At 41.7% G+C, this 24029-nt stretch overlaps 1 protein-coding gene across 5 annotated transcripts; it reads right to left on the bottom strand.

Annotated features, from left to right (window-relative positions):
• Positions 1-377: 377 nt before the first annotated feature.
• On the bottom strand, positions 378-21947 carry ZNF449 (zinc finger protein 449). 5 transcript variants are annotated; one of them, XM_082609176.1, is made up of 5 exons: positions 21886-21947; positions 18347-18796; positions 16444-16648; positions 4021-4134; positions 378-3828 (listed from the first exon to the last, which is right to left on the bottom strand). In XM_082609176.1, the coding sequence occupies exons 2-5, from the start codon at positions 18698-18700 to the stop codon at positions 2942-2944; spliced, it is 1560 nt and encodes a 519-aa protein (XP_082465302.1). In that variant the 5' UTR covers positions 18701-18796; positions 21886-21947; the 3' UTR covers positions 378-2941. The 5 variants fall into 5 exon arrangements, with proteins under 5 accessions (XP_082465302.1, XP_082465305.1, XP_082465306.1 ...); XM_082609179.1 differs by lacking the exon at positions 21886-21947 and adding an exon at positions 21287-21303; XM_082609180.1 differs by lacking the exon at positions 21886-21947 and adding an exon at positions 21032-21105.
• Between the last annotated feature and the right edge of the window lie 2082 nt (positions 21948-24029).

Raw genomic sequence — 24029 nt, 5'->3', positions numbered from 1 at the left:
CGGACCTGGACCGAATTACACCACCAGCTTTCCTGGTCCCCCAGCTTGCAGACGGCAGATTATGGGATGTGTCAATCTTCATAACTGTATGAGTGAAGTTCTATAATTAATCGAATTATATATATATATATATATAAATACATACACACATGTATATGTATGTGTGTGTATATATATATCCATCTACCCATCCTACCTGTTTCTCTGGAGAATCCTGGCTAATAGAAGCATTATATATAAAATGTACGGAACGTGACTAAAGACATATTTAGAGGAAAATCCATAGCCTTAAATGCTTTTATCATTAAACAACAAATACTTAAGATATGATATGCTGGATATTTATTGAAAGTGTACACTGTGTAAGGCCTGAAAAAATATATTTCATTTAATCTTCATAGTACTTATGAGATGGGTACTGTGTTTTGCCACTCGTAATACTTAGGAGTTATGTACTGTATTTTGCCCTTATCTTTTTGAAATGCTCAGAAGTATAATTAGGCACATCCACACGATGTTTTAACTATGATATGTTTCCAAGGACTATTTCACATAATTCTTGATTCAATGCCACAAATATTTATTAGTGCTTATTATATACAAGACACTATGACAAAGAAATGAATAATAGATGCTCTCTACCCTGTAAAATCCAGTCATGTGTGTTTATGATATAGATGATACAGCTCATATTATGATTGCAACTAACACTACTAGCCAAATTGATTGTATTCAATGCTAAAACTGATACATAAACCCAGCACCATGGTTGCAGGGAGTAAAGTGATTCCAGCTGAGGTTGGGGGCAGGAGTCCATCATGGTGCTTGTTGCCACTGCTCAGGGAAGCATCTCTAAGCTGTTCAAACAATTAGTTAATGTGATTGAAGCAGGAAGGGCACATACATTTCCACTTTATTAAAATATTGCATAGATACAGAGCAGTTGGGCACATCCATTCTAAGGCACTGTCCTGGTTTGAATGCAATTCCACAAGAGAGAAAAGAGAAGCCATTACATTCGGTATTATTCACCTCTACATTCAGACTCCTCCCATGTTCCATGTTTATTGCTACTGGGATCTCAATTTTAACCCCAAACTTATAGCAGCATCATACTGGGACCTAGATGACAAAAATGAAAGACACACCCTGGCTCTAGCACTTGATATGATTTGGCACTTAACTACAAACTCTCTTGCATTGCTCTCCATTTGTTTCCCAACTCTTGTTTAACTAAAGATATTATAAACTCTTTAGGAATTAATTTCTTTACTAGTTTTCATTAAGCCTAGAACAGGACTAGTTAGGCACATAGTAGATACCCCCAAAATGCTTATATTAAATATCACTTCCAAGAACTTCAATGGAATAGAAAAAAATATACTTTCCGTAATTCTAGTTTAAGGAAAGGATGACTGGTATCCTCATAAAGGGGAAATACTTGAATGTCCTATTTCTTGTATTTTACAACAAGGAACTAGGCTGAATGAATATTTTCATGTATTAACAGCTTTAACTGACAAAGAGAGTTCTTCCCTTGATATAGGAACTTGAGTCATTACCACTATTATATGAGAACATTTATATAAGTAGCAATGTGTGTGTGTGAGATTATAAGTAAAATTCAAAGAGGCTGTGGATCACTGAGCAATGTATAAATATCTGAATTAGTGACCTTCACCTCCTTAAATAATGTGTGTGTGTTACATAAAAAACATATAAGTTTAAAGAGTTTTTCATAACACCCTTGAGACAACTGGAGATAACTAGGCTTGGGAACAATCAGACTATACAGATAGCTATAGAAATATCTGTTAAAGGCAGTGTGCTCCAAAGAATATTTGCAGAATACTAGCTCTGTGGTTCATTACTGGGTATACATGAAAAAGGGTTCTGGGCTCAGACAGGATTGTAAAACACTGAGCCAAAAGAGATGCTTTTTCCGCCTTTACCAGAGGACCTCTCAGAATTCTTATATGCTGATGTGCGCTGTGAATCTACAAAGCAGAAACAGCAGGAAGTGACTCCCAAACTTATTTGCAGACTATCTTGTATAACTAGGTGTTCTATGACACACACTTAGGGAGACACTGAATTAAAGGATGGGTAAAATTTAAAAGCACTGAGAGATACATAGCTGGATAGCAAAGGAGAGTGAAAAGCAATGGACACTGGTTCCTCAGTCAATCTAAATTAAATTAGATTCCACGTGTATAGCTTCAACTGTCAAATGGGTTCTTCCACAAAGAGCTGACTTATTCTGGGAACAAAATAAATCATCAAATCAATACTCAGCTCTAAGCGGCATCCATCACCCCAGGCTGCAACTAAGCAGACTAGCCACCTTTGCAAAATTCAAAAGTAAAGATTAAAATTCTAATTTCCTCAAAAATAAAATTTTCAATGGAAAGAACCCAGTTCATACCAGGCAAATGAAATCATCTTCATCCATGTGTTCCTAACACATTTTCATTATTTCATAAAATACACTGTCTCCTTTCTTGCCACTTAGGACACATATAAAGCTTTAAACTAATATAATCACCTTTAATAATGACAGCAGAATAATTATGGTGTTGCAATAATAGATATGTCAGATAAATATGATTATCCATTATGTTGACCCTACCCTGAAAAGGATTGCCATTATTTTTATGCTTACATCTATGATACGGTTGGCTTGGTTCACAAAATTTTCCAATGTAATAAAAAAATAAGAGTTGTAGAGACAGAATAAATCAAATCTAGGAAAACTGCAAGAGTAGATAGATACTCTAAAATTCATATGACTTGGAAGATGGGTTTTTAAAGTAGAAAAAAAAGCTGTTCTTATAAGCTCAAACAAAAAAATTCTTCCAAGACAAACAGGATGCTGCAGGTTTAAGATTTTGTTTTTTGAGTTACTGTCAATCTCTGTAGGACTTGTTTCCTTTAACAATCCTTAAAGAAGACCTCTAAAGTGAGTGACTTGGTGCATAATAAGGCCTGCTCTCTGTCTGAAGCTTTTAGAACAATGACTACACTTGTATGGCTTCTCCCCTGTATGAATTCTTAAATGAATAACAAGGCTTGGTCTCTGTCTAAAGCTTTTCCCACAGTAATTACATTTAAATGGTCTCTCTTCAGTGTGAGTTCTCTGGTGCAAAGTAAGAGCTGTCAGCCTACTAAAACTTTTCCCACAATTATGACATCTATGAGGTTTCTCACCTGAATGGGTTTTCAGATGTCTTTTAAGACTTGATCCATGACAAAAGCTTTTCCCACACTCAAGGCATTTATATGTTTCTTCTTCAGAATGGGTTCTCTGGTGCCCTATTAGGTGTGACCGCCGAGTGAATCGCTTTTTACACACCGTGCATTCATAGGGTCTCTCCCCAGTATGAAGTCGTTGGTGTCTGTAAAGGTCTGAACTACGAAGGAATCTTTTTCCACATTCAGGGCACTTATGAGGTTCCTCTCCTGAATGAATTCTCTGGTGCCCTGTAAGCTGTGACTTCCGAGCAAAACACTTCCCACACTGAGAACATCGGTGAGGTTTGTCTCCTGGACTCTTTTTCTTATGGGGTCTAGGGTTGAGGGGTTCTTCCAAGTTGGAGCTCTCAGGTTTCTCTCCTGCTGAGGGGTTCTGATGCTCTACAAGTTTTGTTAAATCTCTCTGTAAATCCTCTGGGGGGGTTTCCCATTGATTTTCTAACTGTACATAGTCTTTTTGCAAAATGGGGCCATGAAGAGCATTCCCCTCTAAAGTAACAATAAATGGATACATATTCTCCATTTTTTTCTGTTTTTCTGAAGTAGCTTCTTCATTTTCTATCCCGATCTCAAAACCTGAGAGAAGAAACAATGCAGATGTCACTGTGTCCCACATTGAAAAGAACATGAGGGAAAATGAAGAGTTATATTAAACCACTGGTAGAAATAGAGACATTATTAAGTACAATAGAATCCAAAACTCTTTACCTTGTTCAAAGTTGATATTTTTCTTTCTTTCTTCTGTGTTATCAATGAATGATTACTTACCTAGCTTGGAATCGAGTAATTGCTTAATTTCTTTGGAATCTTGTAGTTCCTTCACCCATGCCTCTTCTCTATGCTCCAATGGAAAGCTCACATCGAGTTTTGGTATTGGATATCCTGGCCAGAAGAAAGATGAGAAGCATAATAGTTTAGGTCATCAAAGATTTTTCCAGAGTTCAGGCTGATATCTTAGACATATGGCCCTTAATATCTACTTCCTCCTCAACTACTATTATGTCATCTGGAATCTCTTGCAAGAGTCTTTTTTTTCTTTAAGACAAGAACAAAACAAGGCTATTCTCTTCTAACCTATGGAAAGGGAGTAAATCAATTCTGTGCAGAAATCAATACAATAAATTGCTACTGTATCTATTTTGATAATAGATTTATTTAGATTACAGCCAAAATATGAAGTAAATCTTCATAAAGTTTTGGCACATTAAAACTGAGAAATGCTGATATTGAGTACTACGTAAAGAGAGAGAGGTAAAGCCAGAAGTTATACAACTGCTTACTGGAATAATTTCAGTTGAGATTTTCAAATTATAATGGAAACGGACTGGGTTAGCAACCAGAAAAGCAGTCTTTATGCTTGTTTCAGCTGAAGACTAGAAGTGGATCCTCTTGAAATTAACCCAAGTAACCATCAAAGGGTGTTTCTCACTGTCAAGCTAAGGACAACCAGAGAAGTTTCTACACTCAGTGCTCTGCTGTGCCCTACCACCCTCTCCTCACTGAGGAGAGCCACTCTGACTCCCATCCTCTCTCCACGCCCCTTCCTCGCCTTCCTCTGCTCTGGCCAAGTTAACTAGTCTGCCATCAAGTTTGGGTTGGAAGTGGCTCATCTGAGATCAAAATGCAGCATGATGTTTAAATATTAGCATCATTAAACTAATATCAGCAAGTTAATTTGATGAAACTTTAAAATTTAAAACATATCAAAACATAGGAAGTGGACTAAAATACCTTATTTTATATTTTCATGGAAAAAAAGGACCTTTTAAGATTAAGAAACAAAAATGCATTACAAATAAAATTGTTTAAATTCACTATATTGTTTTTATTTGGATTTCAAAGCTAAGAATAGGATGAGAGGGTAATGAGACCGAGGTCAAATAAAAATGGAGGTCATAGATCAAAGGAAAGCTGCAATTACATAAAAGTAGGAGCAAACTGAAACTTGAAATAAGCAGAGAGAGTAGCAAAGGCCTAGGTGTGAAACACTAATTTATAATCTAAATGCAGGGACGGAGACAGACTTCCAACACGATACCATGAGGAGCTTTGCAGACCTATTTCCTGGTGAAACTGGTGAAAATTACTAAAAATAACAAAGAAACGTTCAAAGTCTAGAAAATTAGAAAACACCTATTGGGTTGGCCAAAAAGTTCATTCGGGTTTTTCCATAAGATGTTACAGAAGAACCTGAACAAACTTCTTGGCCAGCCCAATATTTTGAAAAATCTGCTAAAATTTACAGAGAACAGCAAGAGTCTTACGTATTTAAACCAAAACTGTTCTCTTTAGTCCCTCTCCCAGCTCCACTACAGACTGGCATAGCCAAGAGCCTGGGGCACTCTTTCCCCCAGCTCCCATTCAGAGGGATATCTTCCTGGGAGGGGCAGGACCCCAGCATTTGTCACCCTACCCTTAGCTATCTACTGTTGAGTCTAAATTCCAGGCCACTGTGGCTGAGAGGTGAGGGCTCCTTTCATCTACTCAGTCTCCACTGGTGGGATAGAGGATCTATCTACCTTGGGTGTAGTATTGCTGAGAATACTAGGGCCCTGATTGCCCTTGCAAGGCAGTTGTGGTTTTGTAAGGCAACTGTGATTGTAAGGCAGTGGTTTCTTGCCTGGAGAGGCAAGTCAAGAAGACCTGAGGTTCAGACTTAGTGCTCAGCTCCTAAAGTGGCAATGTGACTCGGAGATAAGCACATTATTGTCCCCACCTCCAGCTCCAGAGCAATACATCAGAGATTTGGCCTGGGAGGACAAGCAGGCCTTAAAAGAGGTAGCTCCTAAAGTCTTCTCAAAGAAACTGACTTCATTTCCAAGAGAGAGGAGACGTTCAAGCCTAAGGATACTCTCAAAAAGAGTGGAGGCTGTAATGAAAGGCAATTGGAAAGAGTGATAGATTTATTGTATATACTCACTAAACTGTAGGCTGACTAGTTTTCAGAAGAGAACTGGGGAAAGAGACAGCTGGGAGGAGCCCTCCTGGGATCAGAACAAATCTCAAAAACTGACCTCAGGAACTAGCCCATCTAAGGTATCTGAATTTGATTGAATTAGTCTACAGAGCAATTTATGCTCCAGGTCATTGTTGAATGCAATAGAGCAATTAGCTGGCAATTAATAGCTGGGGCTTGTCAGGGCAAGAGACAGCCAAAGACAGCCCTGCAAAAACTACTGTCATTCCAGGGTGACTATGTGCACACCCAAGTGCTCCATGAGGGCAATATCAAATGCTTAATATTGCAGGGTGAACTAGAGTTCACTAAAATAATCCAGCCACTCACCAAATAAATAAACTCTGGAGAGTGGGAAGAAGGACACACAGTTGCTACAGTATGTAATCTAAAATGTCCAGTTTCCAACAAAAAACAAGACATGTATGTGGACAGGAAAGTATGACCCCTACACTGGAAAAAAAAAAGCAGGCAACAGAATCTGCCTATGAAAGTGACTAGATATCTAATTTAACAGACTTCAAAGTAGCCATTATGAATATGTTTCAAGGACTAAAGGAAACCATGATTAAAGAAGTACAGTAAATTATGATGACACTACATCAAATCAAATAGAGAATATTGATAAATAGGGACTTCCCTGGTGGCGCAGTAGATAAGAATCTGCCTGCCAATGCAGGGGACACAGGTTCAAGCCCTGGTCCAGGAAGATCCCACATGCTGTGGAGCAACTAAGCCCGTGCGCCACAACTACTGAGCCCGCACTCTAGAGCCCGTGAGCCACAACTACTGAAGCCTGTGGGCCTAGAGCCCGTGCTCCGCAACAAGAGAAGCCACCACAATGAGAAGCCCACACACCGCAACAAAGAGTAGGCCCTGCTCGCTACAACTAGAGAAAACCCATGCACAGCAATGAAGACCCAACGCAGCCCCAAAATAAATAAATAATTAAATTTAAAAAATATTGATAAATAGATAGAAATTATTAAAAAATAATTGAAACAAGGTCCCCCTAAAACTGAGTTCCTCTGCTGAATTTATGATTAACCTCTCTATCCAAAATTTTATTCCCTTTCTTGTCTGGCACCTGTTCCCTTCAGGATTGAGGAGTATCAATGCAAAGGGTGGACTGAAACCAAGCAGAACTCTCTGTGTCCTCCATTTCTTGTTTGTAGAAAAAGGCTTTAGTCTCCTAGGCCTTCCCTGACTTCCAAAGAGCAAATTCAAGCAGTTACTAATTAGGGAAGTGAGGGAATGCAGAAACAAAGGAAAAGCAGTCAAGAAACAATAGTTCAGTAAACAGAGTCCTAGTTCCTCCTCAAGGGAGATATACATATGTGTGTGTGTGTGTGTGTGTGTGTGTGTGTGTGTGTGTGTGTGTATAAAATAATCTGATACATATCTTTGAGTTGTTCTGCAGGAGCTAAGGTTCCCCACCCAGGTGGAGGATGGTAGCTACCTTCTGAGACCCCAGACTGGTCAGAAAGTTGATGACTGAGATTCCTGAAACATCACTCTGCTACCTCACTACCAACCAATCAGAAGAAAGTCATGCACCCTGCAGCCCTCACTCCAAATGCTGCCTTTAAAAACTCTTCCCTGAAACCCATCAGGGAGTTCAGGTCTTTTAGGTATGAGCCACCTGTTCTCCTTGCTTGGCCCTGCAATAAACCTTTCTTTGCTCCAAACTCCGACATTTCTGTTTGTTTGGCCTCACTGTGTGCCAGGCACAAAAACTTGGGTTTGACAACAGAATCAAGTGGTAGTTATGGAGTTGAAAAGTACAATGACTGAAATGAAAAATTCACTACAGTGGCTCAAGAGTACATGTGAACTGTCAGAAGAATTGCTGAACTCGAAGACAGATCAATAGAGGTTATGCTATGAAAAGAACAGAGGCAGAAAAGAATGAAGAAACATGAATGGAGTCTCAGAGAAAAGTGGGGCACCATTAAGTGCACCAACCAATATATAATGAGAGAACCAGAAGGAGAAGAGTGAGAGAAAGGAGCCGAAAAAATATTCAAAGAAATAATGGCCCCAAACTCCCCAAATGTATTTAAAAATATCAATATACACACCTAGGAAGCTCAATAAATTCCATGTACAATAACTACAAAGAGATCTACAGACATATCAGAGTAAAAATCCTAAAAGCCAAAAAGAGGAAAAAACCTTGAAAGACAGCAAATGAAAAATGACTTGCCACTTACAAGGGAACCCTAGCAAGATTAAAAGCTGAGTTCTCATCAGAAACAACAAGAGGCCAGAAGACAGTGGGATAATATATTCAAAGTGTTCAAAGAAAAATAAAAACTGTCAACCAAGAATCTTATATCCAGAAATGCCATCTTTTGAAAATGAATATGAAATAACATTTCTGATAAACAAAAACTGATGAGAATTCATTGGTAGCACACTTGCCTAACATGAAACACTAAAGGAAGTTCCTTAGTCTGAAAGCAAGTGATCCCAAACAGTACCTGAATCCACATGGAAAAACAAAGGGCACAAGTAAGGGTAATTATTTAATTATAAAAGATAGTACAAATACAAATTTCTGTTTCTTGTCTTAAAAGATTTTAAAAGCAATTATATAAAACAGTATGTATGTAGTATATTGTTGGGCAAATAACATATAGAAATGTGTTATATTTGCCAATAACAGCACAAATGGAGTGGGTAGGAGAACGCTGTACTGGGCTAAAGAAATGACTCCATTTAGTAACTTGAATCCACAGGAAAAATGAAGAAAATCAGAAATGATAAATAATGTTAATATAACAGAAGCTATAACATATACTTGTTTTCCTTTCTTCTCCCAGCTCCTTTAAAAGTCTTAAAATTATATAAAGTAATAACTATAACAAGATATTGTTGAGTTTGTAACATTTTTGATATAATATGTATGATAGTAACACCCCAAAAGGGGAAAGAGGGAATAGAGTTACATAGGAGAAATATTTCTATAGCTCACTGACATTGTTAGTATAAATCCGAAGCCGATTATGTAAGTTAAGATACACATAATAATTCCTAGAGTAACCACTAAGGAAATAACTTTAAAAATAGTGAAAATTCATTAAAGTACATAAATGTTACATTCAAAATACTTACTTAGTGTCAAAGAAAGCAGTAAGTGAGGGATAGAGGAGCAAAAAAGATATGAGACACATACAAAACCAAAAAGTAAAATAGCAGATATAAATCTAACCATATCAAAAATAAGATTAAATGGTATGAATTAAACAACTCGATCAAAAGGCAGAGATTTTCAGACTGGATTTTAAAAAATCCAACTATATGCTGTCTAAGGAGACACACTTCAGATTCAAAGATACAAATTGATTGAATGTAAAAGAATGGAAAAATATATATCATGCAAGTGGTAACCACAAGACAGCTAGAATGACTATATTAATATCAGACAAAATAGACATTAAAACAAAAATGTTATTAGAGATAAAGAGAATCATTTTATAATGATAAAAGAATCAATCCATCAGGAAGATGTAACAATTATAACCACACATGCACTTAATAACAGAATACCAAAATACATGAAGAAAAAATGGACAGAAATAGTAAAAGAAATAGGCAATTGAATAGTAATAGTTGGAGACGTCAATATCTCCTTGCACTATTGGATAGGAAATTTAGGCAGATGATCAACAACAGAAGACTTAAAAATTACCATAAACCAACTAAACATCACAGACATTTATAGAACACTTCAACCAACAACAGCAGAACATACATGCTTCTCAAGTGCACAGAGAAAATTCTACAGGACAGTTGAGATACTATACCATAAAAAAATGTTCAAAAATGTTAAAGGGGACTTCTTTGGTGGTGCAGTGGTTAAGAATCCGCCTGCCAATGCAGGGGACACGGGTTCAAGCCCTGGTTCGGGAAGTACGCACATGCTGTGGAGCTACTAAGCCCGTGCACCACAACTACTGAGCCTGCGCTCTACAGCCTGCGTGCCACAACTACTGAAGCCCATGTGCCACAACTACTGAAGTCCATGCACCTAGAGCCCGTGCTCCACAACAAGAGAAACCACCGCAGTAAGTCCGCACACCACAATGAAGAGTTGCCCCCACTCGCCACAACTAGAGGAAGCCCGTGCGCAGCAAAGAAGACCCAATGCAGCCCCAAAATAAAAATAAATAAATGAATAAAAATTTATAAAAAATGTTAAAGGACCACAATTATAAAGTATATTCTCCCACCAAAATGGAATGAAATTATAAATAAATAACAGAAGGAAAACTGGGAACTTCACAAATGTTTCAAAATTGAACAACATACTCCTAAGTAACCAATCAGTCAAAGAAGAAATTAAAAGGGAAATTAGAAGTATTTTGAGGTAAATGGAAATGAAATGAAAATGAAAACTTAGGACTGTAAAACCAGTGCTTAGAGGGAAATTTATAGCTATGAATGCCTATATTAGAAAGGAAGAAAAATCTTAATAACCTAACTTTGCACCTTACACCATCTCTGGATACAGAGAACATGTGCTCATACTTGAGCTTCTTCTTGGATGAACTTCTTAATTATCTACCAACCTCGCCCCCCACTCACCTTGTCGTCCTACATCCTACGTAACATGCAGATCCTTGTGCCTCTGGTGCACTCAGCCTCCACTTCCTGGACTCTCAGAGCCCTGCTCCTGACACTATAACCAGTTTGCATTTCCCAACCTATGCTCATGACCCATGTCAGCGGAGGCCACTGACCATTCCTTGACCCATCTTCCACCCTTCTGACGTTAGTTCCTATCCTCTACTCTTATACACTCCATAGAATACCATCACAGATGCTGAATGAATTGGACACTTATTGAAAAGGTTTTCACAGATATCAGCCCTCCTTCTATCTGCTAACATGGTGATAACAGTTATGACTTTTATACAGCAAAGATCAAACACTTTGATGATACAGAATAAGTGAAGGCAAGGAGAATTTGGCACTCTCATATGCTGTGGTGGGAGAATAAATTGGTACAACAATTTTGGAGGACAATTTGACAATATCTATTAAAGTTTTAAATACCCATTAACCAATCAACCCCACTTCTAGAAATTTAGCCTATTGACACCTGCATATACACATGGATGCTCACTGTATATTTTATAGCTTGGCTCCAGGGCTTTGAATCAATGTTGAATGGCAGTCAGAAAGCAGGCTCTAATTTCTACTTCTGTCAGGGGGCTCTTCTCTTCACCCTCAATGCAGACTAGTCTGTGTAGCTGCTATTACCATTGCATGAGTGGTTTTACAGCAATAGAAGAAACATCAATTGCTAGTAAGTTGGTATAAAATAAGAGGGTCCTACAAATAGAAACCAAAGCCTATTACCTTAAATTCAACCATTGCTTCCGGCTTTTAGACTATAGTCTAGAACCTTAGTTTCCAAGTGATGATAATGTGTTGTCCAGGATGTTAAACTCACCTCATGGTTATAGCCAAGAGACTCATCATGGGTATATTTTATTTGACCTAATTAACTGAAGAAATTTACTCAAGAAAAACTGACTGCAGAAAAAGAAAAAAAGATACAAGGATATAATGTACAGCACAGGGAATATAGCCAATATTGTATAACTTTAAATGGAGTATAGTCTATAAAAATACTGAATCACTATGTTGTACACCTGAAACTAATACAGTATTGTAAATCAACTACACTTCAATTTAAAAACTACTTTCTGACCTAAAAAACTGAAGTATAAAGTAAAAGGCTAGTAGGGACAGGGAAGCATAGGTGCATAGTTGTTTTAAAATATAGCTCCAAATTCTTTGATATTTTTCCCTTCAAGTGGTGGAGTTTAATTTTCTTCCCCTTAAGTGTGGGTTGGAGTTAGTGACTCTCTTCTAATGAATAGAATATGGTAGAAGTGATGGTGTGTGACTAGTTCATCAAAAACATTGTGGCATCCTCCTTGCTTTCTCTTGATTCGTTTGCTCTGGGGGAAATATTCTGCCGTGTTGTGAGGACACTCAGGCAGCCTATGGAGAAGATTGCTTAGCAGGGAACTGAGGTCTCCTGCCAGCCCCTGCTGACATCTTGACAGCAACTACATGAGCAGCTCTGAGCCAGAAACACCCTGTCAACCACTCCCAAATTCCTGACTCTCAGAAACTGTGAAGTGATAAGTGCTTTTTCTTTTAAGTTACTAAATTTTGGGGGGTAACTTGTTATTCAGCAAAAGCTATCTAATACAAAGAGGGAAAAGGCAACTTGAGGTTAACAAAGAAGGTGCTTGATTGATGAATGTTCCCCCCATCCCAGGCTCAGGGAATGACTTCATTAAGCCCCATTTTCAAACATTGTGTCATAAAGTCTCCACTGTACCAAGAAATATCATTACTATTGTTAGGGCTGGATATTAGCTAATGATACATCATTTAATATAATAGAATAATCTGAAGAAATTTAAGTTACAAGACTCTTTTGTTGCTTTGCGGACAGCATTTTTTACCCTACATTTTACTTTAAATTTTCATCTCTCATATCCTGCATCACCAAAAAGATGAGACCTTTGACATTTTGCATACAATTTCCTAGTGTAAGCTCATGCAGTTAAATTTAAAAAACCTGAGGCTTTGGCAAATGAAAATTGTTCTAAATTTGGTGTACTAATTTTGAACTCCAGACTTTCAAAGATAAGCATGGTATACTTTATATTTTTAGGACCAGCACATCTTTTCTTTCTTATTGCAGACATTCTAATATTTTTGCCTATCTCTAACATCTGGCATGTCTGGCTTAAATTCAAATAAGGGATTTTTTAAAGCTTATGTATTTCTTAGACCTCTTTATATTTTCTACTTAAGTTCTTTTCCCTCTTTCTCTCTTATTCTCTCTTCCCACCCCCCTCTGTATTCACATTAAATGAATATCATTAGGTGAATATATGTGTGTATATACATATATTCTTTTCCATTTTATATATACCCAACAACTTAATGTTTTGCTAACAGGGAATACATTCTAAACTTTAATATAAAATAAACTGACCTCTTCCATTACTTTGAAATTTCTTCTATTCTGCCAGCATCCTGTGCTTTTCACTCAGCCTACAATATGATGTGCTTCATGTAATATACCAAAGATGTTTTCATTTAAAAAAAACAGTAAAAGTATAAGCAATCTTTAAATTATGGAACAATAAGTCTTGCATCATTTTGCAAAGCATAATATATCACTTTAACAGTGATGAAAAAGGGGTAGTTTCCTCTCCTCCAAATTGGTATATTTTACTTGTTTAATTCATTCTATCTCTTCCTTGTTGAACACACTGGACATTCCCGTGCTTTAAAGAGTAAAGTATTACAATCAAGGGCAACATTGCTGTTCGGCATCGTCTGTGAGCTTTGTACCTGGGACTGTTGCTAAGAAGAGCAAATTAACATGGGGAATGAGAGTGCATGTGCAAAAACATTTATCATTAAATATTTCTAGCTAAGTTTTACTATGTGTTGCTGGCATACGTATAAAATTACAGATTTTTTAGAACTTTTAGACAGACTATAAACTATAGGCAATGTAAAGATTGGAATGTAAGTGACAATATTATATAGTTCTGCTTTGACCATAATATACATATATGTAGTTGTCAGTTTTTCTTCTTTGTCACCTTTATTTTAAAATATCTAGAGACCCACAAACACCTCAAACTCCACATGGTCAACATGGTCCAATCTAAACGCACATTGACTCACCAAATCTGATCCTCTTCTTCTGTTCTCTGTGTCAGTGAATAATATTATCAATCTTCCCAGTTCACTGGCCAGAATCCTGGATACCATCCTTAACCTCTTTTTCTTCCTCATCCAACACCCAGTCAATCACCAAGTCCCATAATTTCTATTTCTTACCTATCTTTCAAATTGGTCTTTTTCTCTCTACCACCACCGACACAATCTTAGTCCAGAAAATCATCCTCTCTAAGGTGGATGATTGCAGGATAGCTGTTTCCAGTCTCCCCTCTCTTACTGTAGCCAGAGTAACCTTCTAAATGCAAATCTGTGTATATCCCTGCCTTACTTAAGAACATCCAGTGGTTCCCCACTGTCCTGGTAATAAAGCATATCTTCTCAACAAGGCTGACAAAGTTTTTCAAGATCCAGGACCCTGCTTCTCTCTCCAGCCTCTTCAGTGCAACCCTGGCTCCTCTGCTTCTCCTCTGCGCCCTCACACTGCAGCAGGAAGTCTTCAAATATGCCATGCTCTCTACCCCTCTGAGCCTTTGCATAGGCTGCCCATTCTGTCCAAAGCCCTCTCCCCTCCTCACTTCCACCACTCAGCAGGCTTACTGCAATTCATCTTGTAGGTGTCTACCCGGATCCCCCTTCCTCAGGGATGCCTTCCCTCTCTGCCAAAAGCTGGTTAGGTGGCAATCCTATGAGCTCCCATAGCATCCTACTCCCTCCAATACATCATTTTACAGTCATATTTTCATATCTGAATCATCCATAGGAGCTGAAGCTCCAAGGTGCCTGGGACTGATTATCTGTCTTGTGTACTAGAGACCCCAGGGCGGCAACCCACTGAATGGGAAAAATATTTGCAAATCATATACCTGATAAAGGATGGAAATCCAGCATATATAGAGAACTCTAAAATTCAACAACAACTCCAAAAAAATCAAAAATGTGCAAAGGACCTGATTAGACATTCTCCAAGGAAGATTTACAAATGGTCAATAAGCACATGAAAAGATGCTCAACATCACTAATCATTTGGGAAATGCAAATCAAAACTACAATGAGATATCACCTCAAACCCATTAGGAATGCTACTATCAAAAAAAAAAATAACAGGTGTTGGTGAAGATGTGGAGAAATTGGAAACCTTGTGCACAGTTGGTGGGAACATAAAACGGTACAGTCTCTGTGGAAAACAGAATGGAAGTGCCTCAAAAAATTAAAACTAGAGATGCCGTATGATCCAGCAATTTCACTTCTGGTTATATACCCAAAAGAAGTAAAAGCAGGGTCTCAAACAGATATTTTTACACCCATGTTCACAGAAGCATTATTCACAAAAGCTAAGATGTAGAAGCAAACCAAGTATATATTTATGGAAAATGGATAAGCTAAATGTGATACATACATACAAAGGATTATTATTCAGCCATTAAAAGGATGGAAATTCTGAACCCTGAGGACATTATGCTAAGTGAAATAAGCCAGTCACAAAACGATAAATACTGTATGATTTCATTTATATGAGGTACACAGAGTAGTCAAATTCATTGAACCAGAAAGGTGAATGGTGGTTGCCAGGGGCGGGGGGCAGTGGTGGAATGTAAAAATGGGGAGTTATTGTTTAAATGGGTCTAGAGTTTCAGTTTTACAAGATGAAAGTAGTTATGGAGATGGATATTGGTAATGGCTCCACAAAATTATAAATGTATTCAATACCACTGAACTGTACACATAAAAGTGGTTAAGGTGGCAAATCCTAGGTCGTGGGTATTTTACCACAGTAAAAAAAAATTGAGGGCTTCCCTGGTGGCGCAGTGGTTGAGAGTCCGCCTGCCGATGCAGGGGATATGGGTTCGTGCCCCAGTCTGGGAGGATCCCACATGCCGCAGAGTGGCTGGGCCCGTGAGCCATGGCCACTGAGCCTGTGCATCTGGAGCCTGTGCTCCGCAACGGGAGAGGCCACAGCAGTGAGAGGCCCGCGTACCGCAAAAAAAAAAAAAAAAAAAAAAAAAAAAATTGAAAAGAGAAAAATAGACTTCCTGAGCAGGGTCATTAGCTTAAGGGGTTTTCAATCCCATTCGATCGAAGGTGCTTTGTGCCCAGCTATTCCCAGAGAGATATTTCGTCCTTCTATTCTTTTTTTATTTTTTGATTTTTTTGATGTGGACCATTTTTAAAGTCTTTACTGAATTTGTTACAATGTTGCTTCTGTTTTATGTTTTGTTTTTTTTGTCCACAGAGCCGGTGGGGTCTTAGCTCCCTGACCAGGGATCGAACCCACACTCCCTGCATTTGGATCTTAGCTCCCTGACCAGGGGTCAAACCCACACTCCCTGCATTTGGAAGGCAAAGTCTTAACCACTGGACCGCCAGGGAGGTCCCTCCTCCTTCTACTCTTGATCAGAGTGGCCTGTTTCCATCAGGTAATCAGTATTCTAAGCAACCTCAACCCTGGAGAGCTCTTGAGCTCTCAAAATGGAAACCAAAGAAAGGAAACAAAACCCTTGCCTTACCAGGGTCCAGAAAGGGCTGGCCTTCCCCAGCAGCACCGAAGCTCAGCTCCTGCGGCCCTGCCTGTGGGATCCACGCCTCTGCCACTGGGACCTCCGGGGCAGGTCCCATTACTTGGAGTGGGGGTGGCTCCAGGTGGATGTTTGGCGGTATGTGTGCCATTCCCACTGGTGCCAGTTCTTCCAAGAGCATTTCCTGCCTATCGAGCTGGGGGAAATGCCAGAACCGTCACTGAAGTCCAGACCAGCCCTGCCCAGTAGCAATATAATGCAAGCCACCCATGTCCTTTTAAATGTACCAGCAGCCATATGAAACAAAAAATGAAATAGGTAAAGTTGATCTTAATAACACACAGTATTTAACCCAATATATCTAAAATATCATAATTTCAGAATGTAATCAATATAAACAATTGTTACGAGATATTACACCGACTTTTGTTTCATACTAAGTTTTTGGAATGTGCTGTGCATGTTATACTTACAGCACGTCTCGATTTGGACTAGCCACATTGCAAGTGCTCCAGAGCCACACCTGGCTAGTGGCTACTGTTCTGGGGGGTGCAAGACTAGACCATACAAAGATAAAATCTATATGGTAAGCTAAGCCAAGAAGATGGAGAAAGGAAGGGAAACCATAAATTCATTCTATCCTAGGGGGACAGGGAACCTTGGATGACTCCAAGGAGAGTTGACCCCATCAACACACCAGGCAGAAGTGCCCCTAATGCCCACCAACAAACACTTTCTTCTCCCAAAGATTCTGCCCGTGCTCAGCTATGGCTTTCACTGGATGGTTCTGAACAGAGGCCAGCGCCACCGCCCCCATGGGGCATTTTGCCTATGATGGCAGGTGGTGGCTATCAGAATGTAATGAGCCAGAGGTGGGAGTCTATATATTTGGCTGGCCAAAATGTTCGTTCGGGTTTTGCTGTAACATCTTATGGAAAAACCAGAACGAACTTTTTGGCCAACCCAATAATTCACAGGGCAGAATTGTTCTACCTCCCAAACAATTAAGGAATGTTCCCTCAAACTTTCATGTAGGTAAAAAGAACCTGTCAAGGACCTCACCCTGTTGGTCATATAAACACAAAATATTTTTGCATATTTTAGCATGACGTGAATGCTCTAGGAAAGCATTACTTTGGAAATCAAATGAAGACTATACTACTTATTGTTTGGACTGACCAAGAGTTGTTTGCCACTTTGAGAAATCTTATGACTAACAGCAACACCACTCACAGAGTTTGAGCTGTATCACATCAGTCAGAAGTTCTGCCTGTCGCCTTCCCAACGTATCTGTGCATAGATTCAAGCAAATGACAACCTCCTGAAGTTTTGGTGCAGTCAAGCCCAAATATGTGCATGCTCACATGCTTATTAATTCATAAGAAATCACATTCCTTTTCCTTTATATTCCTTCTAGAGTCTACTTGACTCAGGGTTGGCAAAATTTTCTCGTAAAGAGACAGACAGTAAATATTCTAGGCTTTGGGGGTAGTATTGGTCTGTTGTCTCTTCTTTTTTTTTTAAACCACTCTTCAAAAAGATAGCAACCATTACTAGCTCATGGGTTGTATAAAAACAGGCTTTGTCCAATATTTGGCCCATAGAGCACTTATTATATTGATTTTTTTTCTAATTCGGTGTATGTAAGGAGGTTATATTATCTATAAATTTCATTTTAGCACAGTAAAGGGGACATTACTAAATATCTGTTATAGAAGTGGAGTTGGGTTTAATAGTTGAGAATCACTGAAACATATGCCAATTCCAGCAGAAGGAAAAAATGGAAAGTCCTGCAGGGAAATCCTGAGGCACCAGACAGAATGTCTGATCCAGTCCCAGCTGCCTCTGCTACTTCTTTTGGTCTAATTCCCAAGATCCCAACCTCTTTTCTCACCTGCTGCTCTGGTATCTCAAGTTCTCTCTGTAAGTCTTCTATCAGTGACACAACTCTTTCTCTGTTCTCCGGGCAATGTTCCCTCACCCAGGTCTCTATCTCTGTGGGCAGAATCGTTAGGAATTGCTCCAACACCAGCAGCTCCAAGATTTGCTCCTTAGAACGCATCTTTGGCTTCAGCCATTGACAGCAGAGCTCCCAGAGTTTGTTGAAAGCTTCATGAGGCCCAGATGCTTCTTTGTACTGGAACTGCCGGAAGCGCTGGCGGAAGACCTCACAGTCGGTATCATACTCTTGAAACACCGAGCCCTGATTCAAGGAGGCCTGGATTGCACAACCCAGGGCCACAGCCATCGCCACCTTCCAGCACTGTACAATTTATCTGGGTCCCGAAGCAGCAGATTCCAATTTCTTTCTCTGTGTTATCCTCTGGGCAGAGCCACCTACAAGCTGAGGACGGGACAAAGTGAGAAAGGAGAAACAGCAGTGGTTACCAGACGGCAGACTTACCTCCCTTAACTTGCTTACTTTTCTCCAAAGCCCTAAAGAAGCAGATCATAATCTTTTGGGGGATTTTGAGAATCTGATGAAAGTCATGGACAATTTCTAGAAAGATACACGTCACAGCAAATTCTGCATTCAATTTCAAAAAGTTTACAAAATCTTCAAGACCATCCATGGATTCTCTAGAACTGTGCTATCCAATATGGCATTCGATAGTCCCATGTGGGTCGGGGGAGAGATAAATTAGGAGTTTGGGATCAACAGATACACACTACTATATATAAAATAAGTAAACAACAAGGACCTACTGTACAGCACAGGGAACTATACTCAATATCTTATACTAACCTATAATGGAAAAAGAATCTGAAAAAGAACATATATATATATATATATATATATATATATATATATATATATACACATATATGTGTGTGTGTGTGTATATATATATATATATACACACACACACACATTTATGTACATATTGGGTTGGCCAAAAAGTTCGTTTGGTTAGTGAAGACGTTGTTCCATAAGGTTTCTCGTGAAAATGAAAAATGTGTCTTTTATTTTCACTTAAAACCGAACAAACTTTTTGGCCGGCCCAATACATATATATCTGAACCACTTTGCTGTATATTTGAAACTAATACAACATTGTAAATTAACTACACCTCAGTAAAAATAAAATAGTCCCATTTGGAAGTTTAAATTAATTAAAACTAAAAATTCAATTTCTCATTCATACTAGCCACATTTCAAGTGCTCAAGAGACATCTTTGTGTGGTACATATACACAATGGAAAATTACTCAACTATAAAAAAGGATGAAATAATGCCATCTGCAGCAACATTGATGGACCTAGAGGTTGTCATACTTAGTGAAGTAAGTCAGACAAAGACAAATATATGATATCGCTTATATGTGGAATCTAAAAAAAGGCTACAAATGAACTTATGGACAAAACAGAAATACAGTTACAGATGTAGAAAATAAACTTACGGTTACCAGGGGCTAAGGGGTGGGGGAGGGATAAACTGGAAGATTGGGATTGACACATACACACTACTATATATAAAATAGATAACTAATAAGGACCTACTGTATAGCACAGAGAACTCTATTCAGTACTCTGTAATGGTCTATATGGGAAAAGAATCTAAAGAAAGAGTGGATATATGTATAACAGATTCACTTTGCTGTACACATGAACCTAACACAACATGGTTAATTGACTATACCCCAATAAAAATCTTTAAAAAGAGACATCTTTGAAGAAAGTTCTATTGGACACCTCTGCTCTACAATTCCATGGACCCAGTGAACCCCTACAGATTTAGTGGCCTTTAAACGCACTCCCAGACTAATTTCAAATATCTTGTGTTTCTGAATATAGCTAGGCCACAGAAGAAATGGAGGAGCAATACGTACAATGGTGAAGAACCATGAAAGTCCATCTACCTTTAAGTAACCCTTAGTCACCTTCAACCATGGGCATCTTGGCTAGGGCCATGCCTTGCAAAGACAGCAAACCACCAATCAGTCCCTCATTCCTCTCCACTGGAGGTTATGCATAGCTCAGGCAACATCACCGTGACCCTCATCCTGAAACAGCACTCTAAATGACTTTCTCATGAGCAAAACACATGGCAACAGGGCAGGCCAGCAAGAATCGGGTCTACATTAATAACCAAGAACATCTGTCACATTCATCACGCCTTGTGCCAGCTACTGTTCTAAGCCTCCCACACGCATTGGTTCATTCAGCGCTCACCCAACGTTAGAAGGTGGGCTCTGGTACTGTGCCCTGATTACAGATGAGGGGACTGAGGTGAGGCTGAGGAGGACGGAATAACTTTGTCCCAAGTCACACAGTAAACGCCACAGGGAAGTGGGGAGGAGGTTGGAATCTACAGACTCCTGCACTGCTCACGTCCCAAACATCCACATGTTCTCTGAGTGCAGTCTCTGAGGTCACGGAGGCCGTCGCGTACATGTCCCCACAGGTCTCAGCACCGGTGCCCACTCCCCCCACCGCCCCGTGTGCTGTGGCTGCACTCTGTCTGCATTTGCCAGGATGCCTCATGTACCTGTCCTCCTCCTTGGAGTGGTGGGACAAGGAAAACTATGCTCGTGATCCCCCCCCCAGTCAGCCCAGATGGACACTGCCCCCATAGCACCGTTATCTTGATGGCAGCCTGGGCTTCAGCGGCAGACCCATCTCGTGATAACATGCTAGCTCGGAGACCCTGACGCCCAGGGCTTCTGTCGCTAACACGACATAATCACGGCATCTCTTTCATAGAAGTTCCTGAGGCGGATCCCAGCGCAGGGAAAGGAACAGCAGTGTGCCTGGCACAGAGGAAGCGCTCAGGAAAGCTCATTTCCTAGGAAGCTTCTATTTCCTCCCACCCCACCCCGCCAAGGCACCTAACCGTCGCTGGAGGGCATCCAGGGACCGTGCTGGTCTGGGCTATGGACCCGCCTTGAATGCGCTCCAGCCTCACAGCTGGGCAACCCTCCTCGGACGGTCCCCAACCTTCCACCACGCCGACCAGGGACTTGACCCTCCGGCTTTCTCCCCGTTGGACCTTCCGGATGAAAACTTCACTCCACCCCGGGGCTGATGGCTTCTCCTCAAAGCCTCCTGAATGAAGCCAGCCCACAGGGCCCGTGGATGAAGAAGGGTGTAAAGAGAGGGCACTCGGGGAAAGGATAGGGGGACAAGCCTAAAAGGCGGCTTAAAATCGGGGGGCCGCGGCGCGGCCCGAGCGTGCTCCCCGGGGAGGATGTCCCGCCGCCCAGAGGGGCGCTCCCCGCCCCGGAGAAGCCCGGGAAGGCCCGGCCGGGTCGCAGGGAGCGGCGGCGGGGACCCGGGCCGGACAGGGGCCCGCCGCCCGTCGCTCCTTCCCATGCCCGCACCCGGACCGGGGCTGGAAGTGGCCGGTTAGCGCAGCCCGAGCGGGAAGGGAGCCCCGCTCCCCGCGCCCGCGCCCCAGGGACGGCCACGCCCTCTGACCGCTCCGGGACTCACCGCCTCAGCGCCCACGGCTCTCCCAGGCTCACCGGGGGCAGCTGCCCAGGGCGCAGGCGCGCGGCCGCGCTGCGGACTACAACCCCCGGCAGGCTACACGCCACTCGCCTAAAGATCTCGGCCCCTAAGGATGCTGACGCGGGAGAGGCTGGGAGTTTCCTTGGTCTCCCCTCGGCCTGAGGCCGCTTTTGGAAGCGATCCCATTTCCGGTCTTAAGCGACTCTAGATTCCCGGGGACTGGGTGGGGCGTGCTCCAGTTCTAGATCCTAGTGAGGGCTTCTCTCCCGTCAGCCCTAGAGTAACCGGAGCGACTGGGGACATCCTTAAATCTGTTATGACTGTATCAGTGATTCTCAAACCTCTCTTTTTAGGAAGAATTTTTTTGCAAGAATCTTAAAAATTCAGATTTCTGCGCTCTACCCCGACACCCGTACTCATTGGATCTCGCATGAACTCGAGAATTTGCATTTCAATAAACTTTTCTGGGGATAATGACTCTGATCGTCCGCTCCCAGGTCACAGTGGCCTAGCTACCTTTGTATTTTCTTCTCCTAAAGCACCGAGCTTCGACGAAACTACCCCGTGCATTCCTCTCTGCTTTCGGCCGCCACCAGAGGGCTCTTGGGTCTTTAGGTTAGCCCAAATGGCCCCTCCTCTTGTCTTCCAATTGGTCGTCCGCAGGTCCCGCCCCCGGAGTTAAATTTTCCCTTCTGGGTGGTCAGCTGTGAGTTGTGGCCAGGCCAGAGGCGATGATGTCATTCTGGAGATGTCCTCACATTCGTCCCGAGCTAGTTTGTGAGTGTGTGTGTCTTTGGACGCCAAAGTTTAGTGTTGGTCCAAGACAGAGAAGAAAGAGCTGCCTGGGATTGTGCCTCCCAGAGGCTCCGGTGGAAGCGAGACCTGGGGCAGGCGCCCCGCTGTCGCGAGCCTACAGAGGCCAAGACACATGAATCTGCTGCGCCTGGGTTGGAGTTGGGCTCATGGACTGAGTGGCCCCAGGGGTACGCCAACTCCTGCGGATTCTGTGTATTGTTGGATGAGGAGCCAGGCGCCTTCGCCAGCTGTCGCAGGTGGTTTCCAGGCCAAGGTGGTCTGCGTTTGACCCCAACTCCCAGGAGCAAAAAGGAGTCCTCCTTGTGATAGCAGAGTAGTTTCTGCGCCTGGAGCCATGGGAGGCCCAGCTTGAAAGCATGTCATCTGCGCTTCTATGTGTTCTGCCGCTGGTCCCCCAGAAACCCTCAGGCGGCTTCTGGAGCTTTGCCACGGCTGGGTGGCTTTGGCTTGAGATGCGCACCATGGAGCAGGTCCTGGCGCTGCTGGCGTTGGAGCAGCTGCCGACCATCCTGTCCCAGGAGATCCACAACAGTGTGCAGAAGCTGCACCTGCACAGCTTGCCAAGAAGCTGTCAGACTTTTAAAATACACTCAGACAGAGGTTTGGAGACGGAGAGAATAGGTGAGTCAGTGAGACAGAAGTGTTTTATGTGCGGTTTGGTGGCCGCGACTGGGACATCACGGTGTCGTACTTCCCCACCCGGAGTCTCTTGATTGCCCTGAGTAGACCTACACGGGCAAGTGACTTTGTAGTTTAGTCTGGAACTTCCATCCTCCAGATTTCCCCCCAAGCGCACAGAGGGAACAGTGAAGAGGGCCTGTTTCCACAGGGAGGCAGGTCACTGCTGCAATAGCCAGTGTCAGCTTGGATCAAAGGGGTTCGAATCTTGGCTCTGCCCTCTGCCCACTGGCTCCGTGGCTTGTGACAAGCTACTTTCCTCTTTGCGCCTGGTTCTTCTCCTGGTTCTTTGTATGAAGGATGACCTTCCATTGTGTCCTGGACATTTTGGTGCGGTGTCAGGAGACACTGGGTTCTGTTGCAGCTGGGTACTGTAGCACAGGGGTCCCCAAACCCCGGGCTGAGGACCGATCCTGGTCGGAGGCCTGTTAGGAACCTGGCCGCACAGCAGGAGGTGAGGGGCGGGCGAGCGAGCGAAGGTTTGTCTGCGGCTCCCCGTCGCTCCCATTAACGCCTGGACCACCCCCACTCCCCCGTCCGTGGGAAAATTGTCTTCCATGGAAACCTGGTGCCAAGAAGGTTGGGGACCGCTGCTCTAGCTTGCAGTCCCCCTGTTGAGGTTTGGCGAGCAG

Source organism: Mesoplodon mirus (genome assembly GCF_964341445.2).
Source record: "Mesoplodon mirus genome assembly, chromosome: X".
NCBI classification, from domain to species: Eukaryota; Metazoa; Chordata; class Mammalia; order Artiodactyla; family Ziphiidae; genus Mesoplodon; species Mesoplodon mirus.
This window is presented reverse-complemented; position numbering and strand designations above follow the sequence as displayed.